This window comes from Mytilus californianus, unplaced genomic scaffold (assembly GCF_021869535.1).
Source record: "Mytilus californianus isolate M0D057914Y unplaced genomic scaffold, xbMytCali1.0.p SCAF_2, whole genome shotgun sequence".
NCBI lineage: Eukaryota > Metazoa > Mollusca > Bivalvia > Mytilida > Mytilidae > Mytilus > Mytilus californianus.
The window spans coordinates 98,363,786-98,384,437 of NW_026262668.1; the positions used below are offsets into that span (position 1 = coordinate 98,363,786).

Below are 20,652 nucleotides of genomic sequence, written 5' to 3' on the forward strand. Positions count from 1 at the left end.
TTAAAAAATTTGCCCGATGACCCAGCCTTCCAACCATCATGGCCGACTTGGTTAAAAATGGGGGTAAAATGCAGTTTTTGTCGAGCCTGCGACTTTTGTCACAGAAAGCTCGACATAGGGATAGTGATCCGGGGCGGCAGCTACGGCGGCGGCGGCGTTAGCTAACTTCTTAAAAGCTTTATATTTTAGAGGGTGGAAGACCTGGATGCTTCATACTTTGTATATGGATGCCTCATGTTACGAAGTTTCCGTCAGTCACATGTCCAATGTCCTTGACCTCATTTTCATGGTTCAGTGACTACTTTAAAAAAAAAGTTAAGATTTTTTGTAATGTTAAATTCTCTCTTATTATAAGTGATAGGATAACTATATTTGGTATGTGCGTACCTTGTAAGGTCCTCATGCCTGTCAGACAGTTTTCACTTGACCTCAACCTCATTTCATGGATCAGTGAACAAGGTTAAGTTTTCGTGGTCAAGTCCATATCTCAGATACTATAAGCAATAGGTCTAGTATATTTGGTGTATGGAAGGACTGTAAGGTGTACATGTCCAACTGGCAGGTGTCATCTGACCTTGACCTCATTTTCATGGTTCAGTGGTTATAGTTAAGTTTTTGTGTTTTGGTCTCTTTATCTTATACTGTATGCAATAGGTCTACTATATTTGGTGTATGGAAGGATTGTAAGGTGTACATGTCTAGCTGACAGGTGTCATCTGACCTTGACCTCATTTTCATGGTTCAGTGGTTATAGTTGAGTTTTTGTGTTTTGGTCTGTTTTTCTTATACTGTATGCAATAGGTCTACAATATTTGGTGTATGGAATGATTGTAAGGTGTACATGTCTAGCTGGCAGGTGTCATCTGACCTTGACCTCATTTTCATGGTTCAGTGGTTATAGTTGAGTTTTTGTGTTTTTGTCTGTTTTTCTTATACTGTATGCAATAGGTCTACAATATTTGGTGTATGGAATGATTGTAAGGTGTACATGTCTAGCTGGCAGGTGTCATCTGACCTTGATCTCATTTTCATGGTTCAGTGGTCAAAGTTAAGTTTTTGAATTTTGGTCTTTTTTTCTAATACTGCATGCAATAGGTCTACTATATTTGGTGTATGGAATGATTGTAAGGTGTACATGTCTAGCTGGCAGGTGTCATCTGACCTTGACCTCATTTTCATGGTTCAGTGGTCAAAGTTAAGTTTTTGAGATTTGATCTTTTTTTCTAATACTATATGCAATAGTTCAACTACATTTGGTGTATGGAAATATTTTATGATCTATATGTCAGTCACGCAGGTTTTATTTGACCTTGACCTCATTTTCAAGGTTCATTGCTCAGTGTTAAGTTTTTGTGTTTTGGTCTGTTTTTCTTAAACTATAAGCAATAGGTCAACCATATTTGTTGTATGGAAGAATTGTTAGCTGTACATGCCTGCCTAGCATGGTTCATCTGACCTTGACCTCATTTTCATGGTTCATTGGTCAATGTTTAGTTTACTTGGTTAATGTTAAGTTTATGTGACAGTTGTAATAAAGCTTTATATTTAGGACTATCAACATAATATCAATGATTAAAGAAGGCGAGACATATCAGCGTGTGCACTCTTGTTGGTTTATATCTCTGAAACTAAAGCATTTAGAGCAAATCTGACATGTGGCAAAAATGTTCATCAGATTTAGATTTATCTGCCCTGAAATTTTCAGACGAATCTGACAACCCGTTGTTGGGTTGCTGCCCCTGAGTTAGTAATTTTACAGAAATTTTGCAGTTTTAAGGGGCATTAAGTTTTACCCTTGTCCGTCTGTACGGACGTACGTCCGTCCGTCCGTACGTCCCAAAATTGGTTTCCGTTCTCTAACTTGAGTTTGCCTCAACCAAATGTTATGAAACTTATACACAATGCTTATTACCACAAAACACAGATCTAATTTGAATTTTAGTGGCGTCACTTTTACCGTTCTAGAGTTATGCCCCTTTATAAATGGAAAAATTGCAAAATTTTTAGTTTCTGTCCTCTAACTTAAGTTTGCCTCAACCAAATGTTATGAAACTTATACAAAAGGCTTATTACCACAAAACACAGATCAAGTTTGAATTTTGGTGGCGTCACTTTAACCGTTCTAGAGTTATGCCCCTTTATAAATGGAAAAATATTTTTAGTTTCTGTTCTCTAACTTAAGTTTGCCTCAACCAAATGTTATGAAACTTATACAAAAGGCTTATTACCACAAAACACAGATCAAGTTTGAATTTTGGTGGCGTCACTTTAACCGTTCTAGAGTTATGCCCCTTTATAAATGGAAAAATTGCAAAATTTTTAGTTTCTGTCCTCTAACTTAAGTTTGCCTCAACCAAATGTTATGAAACTTATACACAAGGCTTATTACCACAAAACACAGATCAAATTTGAATTTTGGTGGCGTCACTTTAACCGTTCTAGAGTTATGCCCCTTTATTAATGGAAAAATTGCAAAATTTTTAGTTTCCGTCCTCTAACTTTAGTTTGCCTCAACCAAATGTTATGAAACTTATATACAATGCTAATTATCACAAGACACAGATCAAGTTTGAATTTTGGTGGCGTCACTTTAACTGTTCTAGAGTTATGCCCCTTTATAAATGGAAAAATTGCAAAATTTTTAGTTTCCGTCCTCTAACTTTAGTTTGCCTCAACCAAATGTTATGAAACTTATATACAATGCTAATTATCACAAGACACAGATCAAGTTTGAATTTTGGTGGCGTCACTTTAACTGTTCTAGAGTTATGCCCCTTTATAAATGGAAAAATTGCAAAATTTTTAGTTTCTGTTCTCTAACTTAAGTTTGCCTCATCCAAATGTTATGAAACTTATACACAATGCTTATTACCATAAAACACAGATCAAGTGTAAATTTTGGTGGCGTCACTTTAACCGTTCTAGAGTTATGCCCCTTTAAAATGGAAAAAATTGCAAAATTTTTATTTTCTTCTAAATATCAAGTTATTTTTAAAATTGGAGTTATCTTCCTTTTTCCATGATTATAGTTGAATCAACTACAATCAATGCTTTATACAATGCAATGTTTAATTTTGACTTCCACTGATAAAACACAGATCAAGTTGAATTTGGGTAGTGTCACTTTAACCATTATTGAGTTATGCCCCTTTATAAATAGAAAAATTGCTGAATTTTTAGTTTCTGTTCTCTACTTAAGTTAGCCTCAACCAAATGTTATGAGACTTACACACAAAACTCAGATCAAGTTCAAATTTGGGTAGCGTCACTTTTACTGTTCTTCAGTTATGTCCCTTTATAACTATATGATATGCAAGCTGGGGCATCATCTGTGTCCACATGTGGACACTATCCACATTTATTTTTTGTTATTATCTTAGATATCATTATAATATCTAATATCTAATACTATTAATTATGATTTTAACCTTATTTTACATGATTTCCAAAGCATCAGTAAATACAGGTGAGCGACACAGGCTATCAAGAGCCTCTAGTTTTTAAAACCATCATAAAGAGAGAAAATCTGACCCTAGAGTGAAAATGTTCAGATTGTTGTGCTCTACCAATTTTCCATACATGTCTAAACTGTCAGATGACTTCTTATAGGAGTAATTGCCCTTAAATGACAAATTTGTACCATTTTTTTTTAATTTTTGCCTACTAAATTGAAAACCATAATAGATACAGAGAAACTTTATAGAATGTCAGGTTTAATTATTTTACATGTGGATGAAAAATAAAAGTCACAAAAACATCAACTATGCAGCAATTGCTTTAACAGCTTTTAAGGCTTTGATTTTTTATTGTCTCCATTTGCAACCATTCAAACAAATGGAATACAGTGTTACGGTAGAAGATACAATTGGAGAATTGCATTGCTAGAAACCATTCGAAAAACTGAGGAGACATCCAATGAACAAATTATTTGCCATTAGGAAGATCTATGCAGGCTTGGTTTATCGTCAATGTCAGCTGTTTTCCTAAATATTTCTCATGAAGCTAATATGTGTAAGTATCTGGTCTTAGACTTTGTAATGACAATATGGACGTTTCTGTGTCTCAATTAGAAAAAATACATTTCAAAATGAATATGGTTGTAGTGTAAAATTCCACCGAAAGAAATTCCAAAAGTAAAAGAAAATCAGAAAATTAGAAAAATTAGAAATTTTACCAAAATAGAAAGCTATATTTTGTTTGTTGCTTAAATGTAAAAATAAAAAGAATTTACAAAATGTACAATAAATCAAAAATAAAATTTTGTAAAAATAAACAAAATATATATTAAAGATATATTTGACAATGCATAGCAACATAAGTGGCTAATATCTCTGAAACTAAAGCATTAAAAGCAAATCTGACATGAAGAAAAAATGTTCATCAGGTTAAGATCTATCTGCTCTGAAATTTTCAGACGAAGCAGACAACCCGTTATTGGGTTGCTGTCCCTGAATTTGTAATTTTAAGGAAATTTTGCAGCTTTTGGTCATTACTGGTATCTTGAATATTATACTAGATAGAGATAAACTGTAAACAGCAAAAATGTTCAGCAAAGTAAGCTCTACAAATAAGTCAACATGATCAAAATTGTCAATTGACCCCTTCATGAGTTATTGCCCTTTAAAGTAAATTTTCCCAATTTTTCGTAAATTTTTGTAATCTTTTACAAAAATCTTCTCCACTTAATCTACTGGGCCAAATAGAATTTAACTAAGCCACAATTTTCAATATGGTATTTTGATTGAAAAATATATCCGATGACCCTGTAATCCAACCAAGATGGCCACCATGGCTGAAAATAGAACAAAGGGGTTTACTATAGAAGTCTATGGGAAAATTGTAAAAAAACAATTTTAATCGGTCACAAAAACTATTAAAATAATGATAAGGGGTCTTCAGTAACTATATATATTTTAAGACTACAATGGGATGACCTGCTTTAAATTTAATTACTGGGCCGAATTAAACCAAACTTGGCCTCAATCTGTATTAGGGTATCTAATACTATTTATTTTGATTTCAAACTGATTTTACAAGACCTCCAAAACCACAGTAGATACATGTGAGCAACACAGGGTCTTAAGAGCCTCGTTTATCTCCCCTAGGCCTGTGACATGCAAGACTTAAGGATTGCTATCCGGCAGCAGTAACATAAACTATTTGTATAAAGCTTTATACTTTAGAAGGTAAGAAGACATGGATGCTTCATACCTTGAATGTAGGTGTTTTATGTTACAAAGTACTTGTCTGTCACCATGGTCATATGTCCATTGTCCTGGACCTAATTTTCATGGTTCAGCAACTGCTTGATAAAAAAATGGGCCGCTCAAGCTTTTCTCATCACTTGGCGTCCGCTGTCCATCGTTGTCGTCATCCATTAACTTTTACAAACATCTTCTCCTCTGAAACTACTGTGCCAAATTTATCCAAACTTTGCCACAATCATCATTGGAGTATCTAGTAAAAAATGTGTCCTATGACCCCGCCTACCAAGCAAGATGGTCGACATGGCTAAAAATAGAACATAATGGTAAAATGTGAGTTTTGTCTTTTATTTTGAAAACTATTATCAATAGAGAAATATGTCAGTAGCAAAACTTACAAAATTGTTAAACTCTACCAATTGTCCATATATGTCAAAACTGTAAGACGACTTTTAATAGGAGTTATTGCCCTTAAATGACAATTTTTATCTTTTTTTCATTTTTGCCTACTGTCTTGAAAAACTATGATAGATTTACATGATATAGAGAAACATAAAATCAGAAAAAATGATCAGCAAGACAAGTTCTACAAATAAGTCAAATGGTGAAAATAGTCAGTCAACTACTTCTTAGAGTAATTGCCCTTTGTTGATGATTTTTACCAATTTTTTTGCCTTTAAGCCTTTTATCCTAAAAATTATAATAGATAGATAGAAACTTAAATAACAAAAATAATCAGCTAGACAAGATCTTTAATTAAGATGGAATGGAGGTAATCCTCCTACATCTATCTCCTTATTCAAGTTATTGCCCTTTAAAAACAATTTGTACATTGTCTGCTAACCTTTTCAAAAATCTTCTCTGAAACTTCTATGCCAAATTTAACCAAACTTGGCCACAATGATCATTAGGGTATCTGATTAAAAATGTGTCTTGTGAACCCACTGCCGAACAAGATGGACAACATGGCTAAAAATAGAACATAGGGGTAAAATGCAAGTTTTGTCTGTTATTTTGAAACTGCTATAAAAAGAGAAAATTTGACAGCCGCTAAAATGTTCAGAACATTGAGCTTTACCAATTGTCCTGATATGTCAAAACTGTCAGACTAATTTTACCATTTTTTTCATTTTTGCCTATTATCTTGTAATCTAAAATAGATAAAGATAGACTTTAGAATGCAAAAATGATCAACAAGACAAGTTCTATAATAAGTCTAATGATTGAAACGTTCAAATCAATTCCTTCTTAGAGTTGTTGCCTTTGATGATGATTTTTACCAATTTTTTGTGTTTTTGTCTTATATCCTATAAGTTATGATAGATAGATAGAAACTTAAATTAGCAAAAATGATCAGGAAGACAAGATCTTCAATTAAATCAGGAATGGAGGAAATTGTCCAAAACTCCTTATTCGAATTATTGCTCTTTATGACAATTTTCACCATTTTTTTTGTGCTTTTGGCTTTTATCTCCGAACTTATAATAGATAAATAGACACTTTAAATCACAAAAATGTGATCAACAAGTCAAGATATACTAACAAGTCAAATTTTGCTGATATAGTTAGTAGGCTGTCACTCTTTTAAGGAGTGATTGCCCTTAAATAAGGATTTTTTTTTTAACCGTCTTTTGTGTTTTGAGTAAAAACTTAACAAGATAGAGAGAAAGTGAACAGACTTAATGATCAGCTATACAAGATAACAAAACAGATTGTTTTTCATGAAGTCTATTTTCCTGTACAATTTTGGATATGCACATAGACCAAGGTTAGTGACACAGGCTCTTTGGAGCCTCTAGTTTAATTCTCTATATATTTAGTATATATTTTTGTCTTATATCCTATAAATTATGATAGATAGATAGAAACTTAAATTAGAAAACAATTATCAGGAAGACAAGATCTACAATTAAATATGGAATGGAGGAAATTGTCCAAAACTCCTTATTCGAATTATTGCTCTTTATGACGATTTTCACCATTTTTTTTGTGCTTTTAGCTTTAATCTCTGAACTTCCTGTACAATTTTGGATATGCACATAGACCAAGGTTAGTGACACAGGCTCTTTTGCTTCTAGTTTAATTCTCTATATATTTGGTATATGGGTTCTGACAGACAGTTTACCTGACCTCTACCTCTTTTCATGATTCAGTGATTAATGTTAAAGTTATGTTATTAAGTCTGTTTCTCAGATACAGATACCATAAGCTGTAGGTCAACTATATGCATTTTATGGAATGATTGAAAGGTGTATATGTTAGTCTGGCAGGTTTCCTCTGACCTTGACCTCATGATTCAGTGGTCAATGTTAATTGTTTTTGTTTTGGTCTGTTTTTCAAATGCTGTACACACTAGGTCAACTCTATTAGTTGTATGGAATAATTGTAAGATTAACATGTCTGTCTGGCAGGTTTCATTTGACCTTGACCTCATTTTCATTGTGCATTGGTCAATACTTAGTTTTCTTGGGTAAGTGTCTCTCTTGGATATTAAAAGCAACAAGGCACTATTTTTGGTGCATTGAATTATTATCAGGTGTACATTGTCTGGAATGTTTCATTTGAACCTATCCTCGCTATGTTTTCCTGGTTAAGGTAGTTCGGGGGTTTAAATTTTCGCGCCTTCTGCGCAGAAAGTTACGCATTCTCTTGTCGTAAACAAATATTTTTACGATAACCTGATAAATACAAAAAACATTCGTAAACAATTTTTTTTCAGCGGATAACTTACTTTGAATAATATTTTTTGCAATCATTCAGTGAAACGAATATGTTTAATTTATCTTATTATATGACGAAATGTAGCATGTTTACTTCCGGAAAAAGTGAATGGTGAGTAGTCGAAAAAAATCTCAAGAAAAAAGAGAAGATATGAAACAAGTGAACCGCTTATTAAGATGACTGACTTGATTCTCAGGAATAATACATATTGAGAATCATTTTGGTGTATTATTAAGCGGCTCACAAATTAACATCACTGAAACTGGACTTGAAAGTGACGGAGCACCCTTTGAAAAAAATGGCCATGGAGGTAAGATGTTAATTTCGCAATGCGACAATCGCAATAAATAATAGTCTGCTCTAAAGAAATTATGCCGTCGATCAGAAACCACAAGGGGCAATTCTCACAAACAAAATCTGTCAAAAAAATAACAAAATTAATTCTAGATAGAGTTCTGCAAAAACATAAAAACAACAACCGAGTATCAGATCATTCCTATGCTACATTTTGTAAGCCCATAGCACCAACAGAGAACATTACAGCAAGCACATTAACGGATGATGACTTAACATATATACCACCTGATCTTGTACCGTTAAGTCACTGTAGACTAGTGACCGAACTGGACATATTGGCTAACCAGCTAAAAGGTTGCAGAGAATGTAGTTTACCTTTACATTTGCATGATGCAAAGGGAGTCCGGTACTATGGTCTGACCGGCATAGTGAACATTATTTGTAAACACTGGTCATGTCAAACCTTAAACAGAATTAAACTAGGCAAGGTCCACTTTGGGAGAGAAATGAATGGTGTTGGAATTTTTGATGTCAATACGAAAGCTGCAACAGGTTTCTTTCATGTAGAGTTTCTAACCTTCCCAACCGCACATATGTCACCTGACATTTTTATTAGTCCTCTGGAAAAATAGTAGTGTCTGTTGACTTTCTTTTATGTTCATCTCATCATAAATCTGTTATTTATAAAATAGCATAACATTTTCTTTGTTGTAAAATTGAGACTGGAAATGGGGAATGTGTCAAGGAGACAACAACCTGACCAAAGAGCAGAAAACAGCCACCAATGGGTCTTCAACAATGAGAAAATCCTGCACCCTGAGGCATGCTTCAGCTAGTCTCGTAACAAAAATGTGTACTAGTTCATTGTATGAGGACGTCATACTATATAAATATAGCTACATCATGTACATGTAAACTCTGAAAGACCGAAATATATAAATATGAACTATAATTAAAAATCATAAAAGACTAACAAAGGCTAAAGGCTCCTGATTTGGGACAGGCACAAAAATGCGGCAGGGTTAAACATGTTTTGTGAGATCTCAAGCCAATGTAGAAAAAACAAACACACAGCATGGCTATATGCACATTAAAACTCAGTTTAAATGAAGTCTGAGTCCGATGTCAAAATAGGTAACAAAAGAAACTAAACAAAATGACAATTATACATAAATTAACAAATGACTACCAGCTGTTACTGACATGCCAGCCCCAGACCTCAATTTAACTGATTGAAAGATTATGTTTCATCATATGAATATCAACACTATCCCTCCCGTTAGGGGTTTAGTATCATACTATTTGTCGTCTGTTTATGTAGTTCATACGTGTTTCTCGTTTCTCGTTTTTATATAGATTAGACCTTTGATTTTCCCGTTTGAATGGTTTAACACTAGTAATTTTTGGGGTCCTTTATAGCTTGCTGTTCTGTGTGAGCCAAGGCTCCGTGTTGAAGGCCGTACCTTGACCTATAATGGTTTACTTTTTATACGCCCGTTTACGGTACGTATTATGGTATACAGTTGACAGTCTGTCAGTCCGTCTGTCCGTTCGTCCGTCGTCAACATGTCGGACATTTATTCAAAAACGCTTTTACCAATTTGCATGAAACTTTGGCGAATTGTTTATATCTATTGACGTGAGCTCCCTTTCGTTTTTTATAAATTTCAGATTTACCATTTCCGAGTTTTGGGGTTTTATTCATTACAAAAGGGGGGATTTTCCAGTTTTCGGACAATAACTCAAAAAATATTTCACCAATTTGCATGAAACTTTTTGTGAATTGTTCATATCTATTGACGTGAGCTCCCTTTAGTTTTTTATAAATTTTTGATTTACCGTTTCCGAGTTTTGGGGTTTTATTCATTAAAAAAGGGGGGATTTTCCAGTTTTCAGACAATTACTCAAAAACAATTTTACCAATTTGCAAGAAACTTTGGTGAATTGTTTATTTCTATCGACATGAGCTCCCTTTTGCTTTTTATAAATTTCAGACCATACGTTTCTGATTTATGGGGTTTTATTCATTACGAAAAGGGGGATTTTTCAGTTTTCAGAAAATAATTCAAAAATGCTTTCAGCATTTTTTATGACACTTTGGTAAATTGTTTATATCTATATTGTAAGCTCCCTTTTGATTTTTATAAATTTTCGATTTTACATTTCCGAGTTATAAGATTTTATTTGTTTATAGTCTGACTACAGATTTACTAAGTAATGCGCAACAGCACAGTGTATTGCACAACAGCAAGAAATCTTTCATATAACCAATTTCAAGTTCTCTGACTACATTTATTCAGAAACCTATAATATATCAAATATTTAATTACAATCCAAATTCAGACCTGTATCAAGCTTGAATATTGTGTCCATTTTTGCCCCAACTGTTCAGGGTTGGACCTCTGCGAGCGTATCCAGCTGCGCTCAGCGAAGCAGTTTATTTAAATTGTTACTTGGATGGAGAGTTGTCTCATTGGCACTCATACCACATCTTCCTATATCTATCATAAAATATATAAGAAAAACATAACCCTGTACATCTGTACATGTATAGAAGAATAACATATAAATTATACTTTATTTCAAATTGAAGAAACAAGGCGCTTTTGAAGGGGCAACATAATAAGAAAATAACAATTAAAGTAATACAAAAGAACAATACTGACAGAAAGAATTACTTGATTGAGAAAAATGAAAAAAAAAAGCACATCATGTACAAAATCATTAATTATATCTTGGATTTAATATATAAATTATAGCATCAAACACATTTATAACACCATCTGTCTACTGGTATATAAATATATAATTCATCTAAACATCAGCCGAACAATGTTAGATCTGTAAATTTGCTTTCGCAAATTTATTTTGTTCTTCCCTCGCCGGGATTCAAACTCATACTACTGAGATATTGTGGCACAAAATCGTATTGCACTATATCCAACACGTTAGACCACTCGACCACCTAGGCTTCACATATACATATTACATTAAAAAACAATTCTGATAGCCTCAATTACAGAATTTGTAGTGATGATGAAAGGCCTTGTGAAAAACACTTCATTCATTAAACATGTTAAAAAATACACATTGAACCAATTTTTTTGATGTATTCACAATTCATTTTTATTAAACATCTTTTAATAAACAATACAGAAATGATACATACTGGTATTGGCGAGACTCAGCTCAAAAACTTTTTGTCATCACTTAATGTCCATTGCATAGATGCAAAGACCTTGAAAATTAGAGAAAATGAAGCCGGCAGTGTTCTTGATAATCAGGCCATCATGTCACAACAAAGACACTTGCAAAGGGAAATATTGAATTCCACAACAGGTTTGATAACAATTATGGCTATTTTGTATTTATATACATTTACTTATACTTTACTTTATAAGCCTGATGAGTACTTGATAATATTGGTATAGTCTGAATATGGTCTCGACAAATGCTCAACCAGTCTGGACTCAGTCTCTACAATCTCAACCAAAAAAAAAAAGCAAGAATTTTCAGTTTGTACTTAAATCAGATAGTCACCTTTAATTTTCTTTCTAACTTTTCTAAATCAACTTGGATTTTCATAAAACTATACAGCTATCTTAATTATATATTGATCTTACAAAATGCAGGTAATGTGGCTATTTTGTTGATTGCCATAAAATTTAAGGATTTAATTAATAGGTAAAAAAAAGTCACAATTTTCAGTTTGGTCTAAATGCATAAAGATACCTATAAATTAAATTTTAAAATTTGACAGCAATAAACAAAAGTTGCGAAAACTACCAAATAACCTGGTATTTTGCAAGATCAATATTTAATTGAGATAGCTAAAGATGTTGATGAAAAATCAGAATTATAACTTGAAAAAGTTATGAAAATATTTAAAGGTGACTATCAGAATTTAGTCCAAACTGAAAATTCTAGCTTTTTTTAACCAATTAATTAAGTCCTTAAATTTGATAGCTACACTCTAAACTACCAAACAACCTTGCATTCTATAACATCATCATATAATTCAGATAGCTATATAGTTTAATGAAAATCCAAGTTGATTTAGAAAAGTTTTATAAAAATTTAAATGTGACTATCAGAATTTAGTCCAAACTGAAAATTCTTGCTGTTTTTACCTATTAATGAAATCCTTTAATTTGACAGCAATACACCAAGCTACCAAACAATATGGCATTCTGTAAGATCAATATATAATTGAGATAGCTGCAAAGTTTTATGAAAATCTAAGTTAATTGGAAAAATTTAAAGTTATAATTAAAGGTCACTATATTAATTTATTCAGAACTGAAAATTCTATTTTTTTCTACCTATTAATCAAAGCCTTTAATTTGACAGCAATGAACAAACTACCAAATAACCTGAAATTTTGTAAAATTAATATAAAATTCATTATATAGTTAGATAGGCTCATTCAGACCAGTCTAGACTAAATTTGAAGATCAAGATTGTAGACACAGGTCGAGACAGAGTCTAGACTGGACGAGCATTTTTCGAATCAATTATACAGACTATACCAAGATTGATATTAATTAATCACACTAGTTAAGGACAGTCAAGACCAAAGTGGATTACAGAAGTGGTCTATAATTACTGCTTATTTCTATATATATATATATATTATATGTGCATTTTTTTCCTATTAAATTAGAAGATCAAACAGACAGTAGAAGTGGAATATGCATAAGTACTGATACATGCTGGCAGAAAAAAGGATCTGGCCGATCGTACTACAGCTTATCAGGTAAAAATGACAGTGCTTATTTCATGTCCATTCAGTGTGATCACCTGGTGGGGTGGATCTATAGAAATGCATTTTGCTTGTTAAATATTAGTTACTTTCTTTTTGGAATATACCCCATTATAAAAAAAAAGATGTGGTATGATTGCCAATGAGACAACTCTCCACAAGAGACCAAAATGACACAGAAATTAACAACTATAGGTCACCGTAAGGCCTTCAACAATGAGCAAAGCCCATACCGCATAGTCATACCCATTAGTCCAGGCATTATACCCCAAATATACACAGCAAAAAGTTTTATATATTCTTACTTGAGGAAGACTAAAAAATCATGATTTAAAATTCCTATGGATATTTGCATTGAAAACGGGAGATAACTCTGCAAAAAAAGGCAGAAATATCAATTAAAATTGATACAAAAATTATAACTTTACTGCTTCTATTCTATAGAATGTATTGATTGTTGATATTTAAGCCTTCTTTAGAGTATAACAAATAACTCTTAAGGTGTTTTCCTATCTTTTATCAAGCTACATTCTAGATTTCGTCATTCATTAGTTGACCATTTATTAAATTTTTCAACAAGTCAAGGTAAAAAATCTCAAATCTAATAAAAATAATACAGCAGATATTCTTCTTTTTGTGGTTTAAAGTTTCTTTAAACAAGGTACTGGTAGATGCTGAACAAATATAATATACAGATATAAACTAAACCAAACTTTCACATTATTTTTTCAAAATGGTCACAAAGCCACAAATTTGCAATTTGTTAAATGAAAAAAACAAAAAAATACCAATAACTCTTCGGTTTTGTACATTTCATGAGCAACAACATTTTAGTATATGGGGTTCTTTGATATGCTCAATATAAACCTGTTCTTTTCAAATCTTGGCTTGAACATTGTGATTTAGATATAAAACTTCAATATGTTGCATTTTGAAGAAGTTTCAACACTGATTGGAAAAACCACAGGCAAAGTTGTAAACCATAAGGTTCGCATATCAAGCTGTAGAATTTGTGAAAGGGCAAAGGGCAGAGGTGTCTTACCACGACAACATAAGTGTAGAAAGAATTGGAGTGGTTCGGCAAAGGTATTTACCATATGAAAGCAATAACAATGGTAATAAACAGCTGCGCCATGAGCACATGATACGCCCATCACTTTTTCAAAGAAAAAGTTCAATTACTTCTCAATGTCATATTTCTAATGTATAAAAATCAAAAGGGAGCTTACATCAATAGATATAAACAATTCACTAAAGTTTCATGAGAATTGCTGAAAGCATTTTTGAGTCATTGTCCAAAACTGGAAAATCACCCCTTTTTTAATGAATAAAACCCCATAACTCGGAAATGTAAAATCTAAAATTTATAAAAAACCAAAGGGATCTCACATCAATATATATAACAATTCATCAAAGTTTTATGCAAATTAGTTAAAGCGTTTTTGAGTTAATGTCCTACATGTTGACAACAGAAGAACAGACAGACAACGATATCTCATGATACGTCCCGTCATCATTGCATTGTGAAAACAAACAACACCTCAATATTTACTTTGAAAATAAGTTGTAATTTTGAATTGGCATATTCAATGTTTAGTTGATGAAAGTGAATGTGAGGACCATTCATTCTTTAGTGTTTGCAAAACATTTCAATTTCAAATAATTGACAGATTATTAGAATTGTTAGATACAACTGTTGAATTAATCAAACCTTGTACGCTTTCATTTTTGAGGAATTTTTACAAAAAATTTTGTCAATGCAAAGTTTAAGGCTTTTGATAATCAAATATGGGGTTGTGGTATCATCTAAATGTTTACTGAATACACATTATTTTAAAAACTGATTCAGGGTATGGAACCAGATATGGAAGTCGAAATGTTAAAGGAATTAGATGAAAAAGGAGTGGATATATTAGAAGTAGTAGGAGATGATGATTCCACAGGTTTTGACTGAGCCAAGCGATTAATAATGCCCAATTCAAAAATGGAAAAAATAAGTGATAGAAATCATATCAAACATAACATTATTTCACAGATAAATGAACTAAAGCCAAAACACAAAGAGTTAACTGGAATGGTTTGTGACGCAATTGTTAAAAACTTTACATACGTTGTCAACCAGAATGTAGGTAATCCAAGTGGTATTGAGGACGGCCTACATGCATCAATAAAACACATATTTGGCGAACATGATAACTGCAATGAAACTTGGTGTGGATACCTTAAAGACAAGGATTCCTATATCCATTCAAATCTTCCTCGTGGAAAAGACCTATGTTCGTCTGAACACTGATCAGATCTTGAGAAACTGTTTATTCAAAAAAGCTATCTAACTTGGGCTCATCACAGGCAAATGAAAGCTTTAATAACTTAATTGCTCTCAAAGCTCTAAAAACCAAACATTTCTCCACATCAGCATCTTTAAATTACAGAGTCAGCTCAGCCGTACTCCAAAAAAATGAGGGTTATAATTATGTTGCTGAGGTATTATTTGATAAACATCCTATACTTAATTGCAATTAAGACAAATGAACAGAAATTAGCAACTTACATTAAGGCTTTAATAATCACAATGAACATGTAATAAATGCAATCTCACTTCATATATATATATATATATATATACTTCTCTATTAAAAAAAATAAACTAAAAAAATATAAAAATAAGAAAATACGGTATGATTGCAAATGAGGGGGGGTAGGAAGGCACTTTTTATTTGACCCAACCATGCATACATTTTAAATTGGATATTTCATATAAATGTTCAGGCAATCTTTCTTAGATAACCACCACCCATCAAATTTTAATAAAAGTGCTGTCCTCCTTCCCATAAATTAATTCTGGAAAAGCCCTTACTTTTACAGCCTTTAAAAATGAGCAAAAAAACCAATACATTATGATATCAACTGTTAAAGATTCCTGGGTAAATATTCTGATTATTCTACATCAGGTCAAGATTAATCTCAATTTTGCCGAATTCTATTCAATGATTGATTATTGCTGCTCAAAATGTAATATTCATACTACAAAATGCCTTCAACTTTCATTACAAAAGCATACAAAATATGATTTTTTTAAGGAATTATTATAAAGATGATAAAGACTTGCATGATTTTAAATGAATTGATTTTTCAGTTAAACACATCTATAGGCCTGTCACCTGGAAATGAGACCCTAAGCAGGGGTAATAAATTAAACAAGAAGAGAGAGGGCAACAAAAACAGATTAAAAAGCAAACAGGGAAAAAAACAACATAAAGTTCTCAAAAAGAAACGCCTACAAAAAACAACAGTGGCTGAAGTCAAAGAAGGGAGAACATACCACAGTTCAATCGGTAATAATTCTTATATTGACAGAAAGTATGATGTGCTTTTTACTTTTGAAGAGGTCAATATACATAATTATTATTATAATAGAAACATAGCATCAATATATACTTTAAAATAGAAACAAGGCTTAGGATATATAAAATAACCTTTGATACATTTGATCATTATATCCAAATAGAAGAATGCAACACCATCAGGTCCATGCATATGTAATATTCATGTATATATTTTTATGTCCCCAGGTCAAAAAAGTTTTCAAATTATAAAGTGACTGTGCAATTAATCACCAACTGTGAAAATGCGTGAGATTTCAGCCAGACATTAAAGTTATATAATTAACATGAAGATGTAATCATGAAATTTACCAGACTTCTGAAGTATTGTAATTTTTGGGACAATTTAGTCACAAAATATTAATGAATTTTAGTAGATTTTGATATTTTATAAAGTTGAAATTATTTTCTTTCAAAGACTTGGTATATATTATTTTAATTAGGGTTAGAAGATTTTGCAACAATAGACATAGAAGAAATACCTGCAGTTCCTGAAGCTGAAACCTTTACAACATAGATGATGCACCAATAGTTTGTTTTGATTTAAAGACAAATGGTTTAAGTAAGTTATACATAATTATACTTCAGAAATGAGTTACCTCAATTATAAAAAAATATTTCAGTGGATAATGTTAAAATTGAAAGAACTGGATTTTTTCATGACATCAAAGATATAACAATATCTACAGAAACACATTATCAATGTCTGTATATACTGTGTAAAGCCAAATTTTAAAGTCAATGCATTTTGGCTGCCTTATGAATAAAGTATATTAAGAGGATCATGAATGCTTTTGATGATTATTCTAATGTTCTTTTTTTCTTTTAGTTGAAATAAAACCAAAAACTGAAAATTGCTGAAACAATACATTTAAGGGGCAATAACTCTTTCATTTTTTTTAGCAATTTACACTTTGCATCTACCTTATTTTGGAAGTGAGATAAAATACAAAGATGATAATTTTAGAAAAATATTTACAGACCAGTGGAGCAAAACTTTTTTTTTTTTAGTTATTTCAATGAAGAGAGATATGAAATAAGGAGATGTGGTATAATTGCCAATAAGACCATCAACGAAAGTTCAAATGAGGGGGATAGAAGACTTAGTCCTGTTTATAATTTTTTGACAATTAATTGCTTTTTCGAAATACCTTTTACAGTTTAGATGCACAATAATAAACAAAATGTTTAACTTCAGGTATATATTCTGATATAACCCAGATAGCTGCATGCACCAAAGACAGTTCCTTCAGTCGATATATATTTCCAGACCAACAAATTTCAAGAGAAGCATCAGAAATAACAAAAATCACTATTGTAGGACAAAAAATGTATTACAATGGTAATGCTGTTGTTTATAAGCATAAACATGAAAGAATGACTGATTTTTAACTTATTTGTATTTGTCAAGTTTCACAGATAAACCTGTATTGGTAGGACATAATATAAAACGATTTGACTGCCATGTTTTATTTCATACCTTAAAATCTATGAATATGTACAGTGAACTATGTGCAAGAACTGTTGCATTTTTAGACTCTTTGAATTTGTTTAAACTCGTTTCACCTGGCTTGTCATCTTATAGCCAGTCTTTTCTCGTTGATAAACTATTAGTCAACAGTATGAATCTCATAATGCTGTGTATGACACAAAATTACTTTTTAATTTAGTCACTGAGAAAGGTAATGTTTCTCAATTTATTAGTGAACTTGCTTTTTCACCTAGCTACCCTCAGTTATACCAGATGCAATTGGCCAACTTGAAAACTTTTGAAGAGCTAGTTCAATCAAAATGTCTGTCAAAAGCTATGGCACTAAAGACCAAAAGGTATAACCTAAGGTTTCAACATTTCCAATTAGCAGTACAACGAAATGACATGGCAGGACTCAAAGCCTTAATGACAGAAAAGTCTTCAACTGGGGTAGTTAGAGTGACATCAAACAAAATAATTATACAAAGAGTATATGAGTATCTAATTAGTCACAAGTAAAGGAAAAATATGTTTGTTAAGGTAGTCAGTCAGTGGTAATACTTTAAGAGCATATGATACAGTTACATGGGAGGTCATGAAGTTTTAACGTAAAATATTATTCCTCCTGTATGATAAGAATTAGAAAATTGATCGTTGTTATGCAGAACTTTACCTTAACTAACCTTTTGTTGAAATTCATGATCAGAGATAAACATTAATGTGTACTGTAAATTAGTGTAAATGGTAGTGTGAGCCCTGCTGTAATATTTGTAAATGTATTGTAGACATATCTTCATGATATAAACCAAATAGTTTTGATAGTTATACAACTTTATATGAACCTTGAATTTTTTTAGATATCAATTTTTTTAAGTTTGTGTAATAATTTATTGTTGATTGGAAAACCATTTCTTACTGGAGGAGATGCATTTGAGTTTTTAATGCATACATAATCCAGTGAAGTAATCTATCCAGCTATAACCCAAATTTTGATCATAAAGATAGACTGTATGAACATAGTATGATAAATTTTGACTGTACAGTTTCTTGAAAAAAAGTTCAACTTGAGATAAGAGTTTCAAAATATGTTGAGTTAACAGTTCTATAAATCTTAGTCTTTTCTGTGTTTTTTTATATATATTTTGGTGGATTTTTTTTATTGCTTGTACAGGCAATTAGAACAAGTATATAGAAATTTTTGGAAAATAGCTTAACAATTATAAAAAAGCAGTAGGAACAATTGTAGTCTCTCAGGTGTTTATATTAGTAAAAAGACATCCAATGTTATTTAGAAATGTTATTGCTGTTGGAACTTTAAAAAATCTATTTATAGATAACATACTTTCATCTGTTTGTACAGAAGTATCAAAATACTGTATATTCAAAAAGTAAAATTTTGAATGAGATGTCTGGCATAATTATACTCCTACCTCTGTGGATGGGAAAGAAGGAGATCTCCATCTTTAAAAGATTGAATATGGGATAAAATGATATCAGAAAGACTTATACAAGTTACGGCAAATATATTCAAACAAACACTATTTTGATGACTTCAATCATGACTATTTGATGTTTACATGATGATACATGTATTCACTTATTGGTTAGGTCAATGTTTGTGCTGAACATAGTTAATGAAATTTTACACATATTCATTATGATCTACATTTTGCAAATAATTGTATAATAAACCAAATTAGGGTTAAATCTAGAATTTGTCATGTTGAAGTCCAAAGCAAAATGTCTTAATGTTTTTAAAAATTTATATTATTAGCAAGGCTTTTGCAAATTTTATTCAGTGAAATTATTTAACCTAGCTACTACAAACAGTATTTCTAACTGAGAAAAACATGTTATTTATTTGGCATCTTTATTTAATTATATATGTACAAACAAACGTAAGAACAGATATCCATTGAAAATAAAATAAATGTATTAGATCACATGTTGTTGTTTCACTTCTATCAAGAAATATGCTTAGTCATGTTAATTCCCTAAATCAACTCGGTAACACACAAAAAGAAAAACAATTATAATTATAATCACCACATAATACTGGATAATCAAATGGAGTGGAAAAAGGGGGGCACTTACTGTGCTGATTATGTGTGGTAGTGATGGTAAGTCTATTTTTTGTCAAATTTATTCGGAATGTATTTTTTTAATATTAAAAAGAAATGAAAAGAAAACAAGAACAATTGCTCACATTTATATGAATCTTTAATGTGTGATAAAAGAAAGATTAACCATACTAATGGGACATTCGAACTCATATCATAATAAGAAAATAAACAGAAAATGCCATGTTTCCTTTACATAATATTTTATGTTGGTGCTCCTCTAGAAATGAGTCTTATATATAAAGCAAACACAGCCTATTTACACCGAAATCTAATCTGCAAATGATACTTAATAATACTTCAAAGTTTGATAAGAAAATGCGAAGGAAACTGCAAGATATCAATCATAACATTTGGTAAAAGCAAACTAAAGTTAGAGAAAGGAAAGGAAAAATTCAGCAATTTTTCAATTTGTAAAGGGGCATAACTCTAGAACGGTTAAAGTGACACCAACAAAATTAAAACTTGGTGTGTGTTGTGTGGTAAAATCATTTTGATAAAGTTTCATAACATTTGGTTGAGGCAAATAAAAGCTGGAGAACGGAAATCAAATCTGGGACGTTCATACGGACGAACAGACTTACATACGGACAAGGGTAAAATTCAATGCCCCCTCAGCTACGATGGGGCATAAAAATTAGCAACTTCTGTCATTTTTTTCCTGTGAATATTCAAAAAGAGAGGTTTTTTCCAA

At 31.7% G+C, this 20,652-nt stretch overlaps 1 protein-coding gene and 1 long non-coding RNA gene across 2 annotated transcripts; both read left to right on the forward strand.

Moving 5' to 3' along the window:
* Positions 1 to 11,269: 11,269 nt before the first annotated feature.
* LOC127730530 (uncharacterized) lies at positions 11,270 to 15,255 on the forward strand. Its single transcript, XM_052238964.1, has 4 exons — positions 11,270 to 11,561; positions 12,886 to 12,978; positions 13,922 to 14,070; positions 14,834 to 15,255. The coding sequence occupies exons 1-4, from the start codon at positions 11,330 to 11,332 to the stop codon at positions 14,936 to 14,938; spliced, it is 579 nt and encodes a 192-aa protein (XP_052094924.1). The 5' UTR covers positions 11,270 to 11,329; the 3' UTR covers positions 14,939 to 15,255.
* A 54-nt stretch (positions 15,256 to 15,309) lies between these two features.
* LOC127730534 (uncharacterized) lies at positions 15,310 to 19,755 on the forward strand. Its single transcript, XR_007995145.1, has 4 exons — positions 15,310 to 15,468; positions 16,121 to 16,319; positions 16,811 to 16,929; positions 17,566 to 19,755. It is a non-coding gene; the product is annotated as an uncharacterized LOC127730534 (long non-coding RNA).
* The last annotated feature ends 897 nt before the right edge of the window (positions 19,756 to 20,652 follow it).